The sequence below is a fragment of the Silurus meridionalis genome, chromosome 4, assembly GCF_014805685.1.
Source record: "Silurus meridionalis isolate SWU-2019-XX chromosome 4, ASM1480568v1, whole genome shotgun sequence".
In the NCBI taxonomy this organism is placed as follows: Eukaryota; Metazoa; Chordata; class Actinopteri; order Siluriformes; family Siluridae; genus Silurus; species Silurus meridionalis.
In genome coordinates this window covers 18,697,570-18,702,885 of record NC_060887.1, presented here as the reverse complement: position 1 = coordinate 18,702,885, position 5,316 = coordinate 18,697,570, and the positions used below count along the sequence as shown (strand labels likewise).

The following is a 5,316-nucleotide window of genomic DNA, read 5'->3' as shown; positions in this document are numbered from 1 at the left end:
CACACTCAATTTGTCGAAAGTCTGTAAGCACTTGATGTCCTTTGCTACTGACGTATTGGAGTAAAAACTTTTTCCTGCTAAACATTCTAATGATTATGTAAGTTCTATTTCTGATGAAATGCAATTATTTCATTAAGCATAGACATTATAACAGCAATTTAATAAGGTAAGTCGCTTTGAATCATAAAGTGATCTCATTTTGCAATCTAACAAACACTGAAGTCAATCTTAAACCATATTTGGATGTAAATGATAACTTGCTTTGCTTTCAAACACATACTCAAAGTTTAGGAGTCAAAAAGTATGAAATGTTTCATCCATTGGGCCATCACATATGAATAAAGTAGACTAAATAATAGTTTTTTAAGTAATAATGAACGTATCTACTGTACCATCTGTTGCCAGAGTGGGAGATTAGAGTTTTTGTTGTTTCTGCTCATCCTTTTACCATTTGCTTTATCAGCATGTGTGCATCAAATCGCATTCATCAGGATTAATTGGCCTACTTAATAGATTAAATTCACAGCAACAATCATGAAGAAACAAGGAACAGACTAGGACTGTTTGCTTTATCTTTATTATGAAGTGCCACAAAATTCCTGGTGCCTTGTGCTTTTACAACAGTTGAAGACTGGCTCAAAAATCGCAGTACATGTTAAACCTATTTCATTCAGAGTTCCCCTGATCAGGAGTCAGCAGATTAATCAGTTGTAAAAAGTTTTTTCTTCCTCATCAAACAAGTATTTACAGTTAGGCTACATGACCTTTTAAACTGAGCATCTCAGATATTCTTTATTTATTATACAAAAACTAAGGTCAAACTAGTATAGTTATTTCTACCTGAATCTAGGTTTTGTGCTACTTTTAAGAATAGGAAGTGCTTTTAGCAGAAATCTGAGGGACACCTAGACTGGAGAAATGCAGGAATCGTAAAAGTAATCAACGCCTGAACTGCAGTGGAAGTGGATTACAGACCAGCTGTGCAAAGGTTCATCTTCCCTGCTACTGTCAATCTTCCTTATTCTTTTGAGTTACCTGTGGAAGAGCCTCCCCCTCCTAAACTGGGTGTTCCAAAGATTTGGATAATGATACTGAACCGCTTAGAGCAGAGTTACAGCACTTCAAGCCTACATCCTAAAACTACGTTTAAATTAGAGGCAGGCAGTGCATAACAGCAGAGCAAAGGAAACCGATTTATACTTTTCTTTTGAAGTCTTTTTGACTTGCTAACACTACACTGGCATTTTCCCTGATGTTGTATATTTTCTGTTTGATTATTAAGAGATCAAAACATACCTGATTTTTTTTTTTTTTTTAGAAAAAAAGCTGCTATAGGTAACAGTTCAAAAATACCATGCATTACATGATTATTGCTGTATATATCCTTACGGGAATCCCAAAATATTGCCCATTGATACTACCTAGGATTTGGCAAAATGATAAGCCTAAGTTTTATGATTATTGGCATAGATTTGTTTTTTTTTGTTTTGTTTTGCATGCATGCATTACATAGGCATATGAAACCAAAAAATAATAATAATAAAAAATAAATTGTGACTGATTTGAATGCTTTGGCATGTTAATAAAACTGGCAAATAAGCGAATGAAAGTGCAAAACATGATGAAAGGTAAATTACTTGCCTTGTATAGAAAGATAAACGAAAATAAATAAATAAATAAATAAATAAATAAATAACCTTTCAATCCATCCATCGCGGGGTCACTTGCAGCAGTATAATTATATCATGTAATATTAAATAAAAAAGTTATTGAACAGCATTGTGTCACTCAAACCTTCAGTGTGCAGGAAACTCTTCCCCGCTGCACTCAGTCTCAGCACTGAACTCTGAACAGCAAAACGAAGCCTCAGTATTCCTTTAGGGGTCAAAAGCGTCTAGAAGAGCCGAGGCGTTTTGCAGGCCGCAGTCACGCTTGGAGAGGTGACAGTGCGCCCTTGAAGCACGCAGACTCGTAATGTTTGTTCAGGTACGACTTGAGCGCGAAAGTCTTGCTGCAGCGCGCGCACTTGAAGTGTTTGAAGGACGAGTGCGTCTGCATGTGCGCGCGCAGGTTGGAGCGGTCGGCGAACGCCTTCCCGCAGTGAGCGCAGCCGAAAGGCTTCTCTCCCGTGTGAGAGCGCATGTGGCCCTGCAGCAGCCAAGGGCGACTAAACGCTTTGCCGCAAACATCGCACTTGTGCCGCAAGTCGTGCGTAAGCACGTGCATGGCCATGGCCGGCATGGACACGTACACCTTGCCGCAGGTCGGGCACTTCTTGGCCATCTTGCTGTCCAGGCTCCGGTGCGTCTGCTTATGGCGACTCAAGTTTGAGGACGTGGCGTAAGACTTGCCGCACTCGGTGCACGTGTGCCGAGCCGGACTGCGCGCTCCTGCGGCCGCTCTGCGCCGCGACCGGCCATCTGTGATGAAGAAGGCGTGCGCCGTGTAGCCGCCATTCACTGCTGCGTCGCCGTTGATCGAGCCGCCCGTGGTGTCCGATCGCGGGCTGTCCGCCTGATAATCGCTGTGAGCGCCGTCGTACAGGGGCTCGGGAGAGGGAACCTTAACGCCGCCATCAGTCTCTGCATCATACACCGCTGGGGTAATGTAGTCACTAATGTAACCTAGCAGGGAAAGAATGAGCACTTTCACTCATTATGCACACTTCCAAAAGGGCAAGAAGTGAGAGAAATATGGGTGGATAACACATGGCATCATGTTTATCATTTAAAGGTCGTTCATTAAAAAAGTGAACTTTCACGTTCTCCCTTTTTGGGCTCGATACAGAGTTTCACACATAAGGTGTAACTAACTAACCAACACTGATCTTTTATTATGTACCATATGCACTCATATGTCTGGACTGTTTATGCTATTTATTTATAGTTTTGATTTCGGTTTTTCTTTTTTCATTTTGAACTCAATTTGCATTTAAATTCAAGCCGCAAAGTAACTTTCTATTATTCTGAACGAATGAATGAATGAATGAATAAATAAATGTCCAAACATCTAAGGGATGATATGGACTGTGAGCATGCACACTGCAGTATATCAGGAGCACTGCCCGACACTCTACATTATAGAGGCGACTCCAATAAAAAGCAATGGACCTGAGAACGCCCTAAAGCAGGCTGTCAGTGTGCGCGCAACTAGGTTACCTCTAAACCCACATGTCAAAAAAGTGTGTCAAACATTACACCACGACAGGTGATAAATATAAGAAAATGCACATTGTTAACCTGTATTCCACTCAGGCTATTCATATAATATAGTTAAGCACAGTGTATGCATGCATCCTTTTTTTGCTGTGTGATGCATGGATAGCTGTGAGTGTTTGGAAAGTTAAACACCGCTGCAAACCGGTTTACTGTTCAATTAGGTTTTGTTCAAATGTATGTCACTAGGTTTGACTTGAGCATAACTTGAGGCTATAGAACTAAAAGTAGCAACCTCTGGTTCTACCACTGATCGCAGCGCGTAAAGAGTGCTGAGTTCACAGAATTGCATGGCAGGAGAAATGTGCGAGAGGAGATTTAACTTGCCTTTATCGTGAATCCGCAGGTTCAGGTCAGATCTTGACCTGCCATAGGCGCTTTCCAGCTCTGCGCATGAGAAATCATCTAGCTTCACCTTCTTCACCAGGAAAGACCTTGGCATGTTTAGAGCACGCGGCGCACACGGACCCTTCCACTACGCTGGCTTGTCTTACTCTATCCACAAAACGAGAAAACGAACACTTCGGAGATCCTGGAGCCAAAACCCGGCAAGTGAGAAAGGAACAGGAGGAAGAAGGCACGATCCGTCCTCTGTGGAAGCCACTGCGAGTGCGCGCGCGTGTATGTGCGTGTCTGTGCGCGCGCGCGCGCTTGTGTGTGTGTGTGTGTGTGTGTGTGTGTGTGTGTGTGTGTGTGCGCGCGCGCGTGTGTGGTGTTTTACCACTCGAGCGAAATGCGACTCCTCCTAACACACACACAGTCGGTTTTCAAAAAAAAAAAAAAAAATTCAAGTGCAAAAGTGAAGCACGAAACCGTTTCCAGGGGCTCGTGCTGACGGGCGGGATTGCATAAATCTGTAGTGTCCGCTGCCTCCTTCCTCCCTCCTCCTCTTCCTCCGCTCCGTGTGCATGTGCGCGCGCTTGATCAGCACTGAGCGCTTTATACGCGCGCGCCGATCAGGTGGCGCTCTGCGAGGGGAAGCGCTTAATGTAATCCACCCGAAAGCTCCCGGGAACGAAGCTGCGCGAAAAAAAATGACTTATTGATGCTCTCCTTCATCCCTCCGTCTAAATTTTCTATTGTGGTTTTTTTTTTATGCGTGCTGGATGAACCGTCATGTTTCGGTAAGATGAGAGAGGAAATTTATTGTTCTAGAAAAAAAAAAGGTGTAACAAGTCTCAGTGACGCTCTAATATTATTGATTAGCAGAAATGAAACAAAACACAGACTCCAGTATTTGACATGCTTCTAAATCCGTCTTATTCCAACAATATGAATCGTTTCATAACCGAAATCGACCCTGATGATAACGTTGAACTGTAAACGTGTTGGCGTTAATATGTGCACATATAGTTCACTCATCCCTTCTATTTAGTATTGCAGGGCTGTAATGATGCATACTGACCGCTTAGTACGTCACACACATGACGTTAAACTGCAGCCAGTGCTGGTGTTGGCTTTTTCACCTTCTGGACATGGAGATTGCAGCTTCTGAAATATTGGCATCCTTTACACTTTAATGAGAAGCATATATTAATTGCATGGAAGCAGATCTATGCGAACAAAAGCACAGGCAAGAAAAAAAAAAACAAAGACTTAGAGGTGGAGAGCAGGAGGAGAAAGATAATTGTGCTGGGAGGCAGCTATCTTTATTCTTTCCTGGGATAATGACTAGCAAATTAAGAAATGGAGAAACTACAAGGCATTATTTTATTCCTTATATTATTTTGTACCGCATTCTGCGTTTTTAGATTTGTATTTATTCTGATGTAGAGCAAATCTACAAGCTCTAGAATACACAAGAATGTCTCAGTTGTGTTAAGAAGTGGAACTAAAACTTTCTTTCGGCTTCTCCCATGTTAAGAACTGGAACCAAATGAAATTATTGAATAACTGCTGTTCCCTGAGTAATAAATGAGGATCTTTATTATAGCAGATTGTGCACTGTATATTACAGATTACAAAGCAAGACAAAAGGCTGAGTATATATATTAATAAAAATAATGTTGCCCTACTTTATTTGACTACATCACAACTTTCTTAAGTAAAGTTAATGCTGAATGCATTTTATTTATAGTTTTTAATTCCCTCTGATAAAAAA

At 41.7% G+C, this 5,316-nt stretch overlaps 1 protein-coding gene across 1 annotated transcript; it reads right to left on the bottom strand.

Annotated features, from left to right (window-relative positions):
* Nucleotides 1-568: 568 nt before the first annotated feature.
* Nucleotides 569-3,895, bottom strand: scrt1b (scratch family zinc finger 1b). The gene is made up of 2 exons (XM_046847527.1): nucleotides 3,543-3,895; nucleotides 569-2,624 (listed from the first exon to the last, which is right to left on the bottom strand). Exons 1-2 carry the CDS (start codon nucleotides 3,655-3,657, stop codon nucleotides 1,927-1,929), a joined length of 813 nt encoding a protein of 270 aa, XP_046703483.1. The 5' UTR covers nucleotides 3,658-3,895; the 3' UTR covers nucleotides 569-1,926.
* Nucleotides 3,896-5,316: the final 1,421 nt, after the last annotated feature.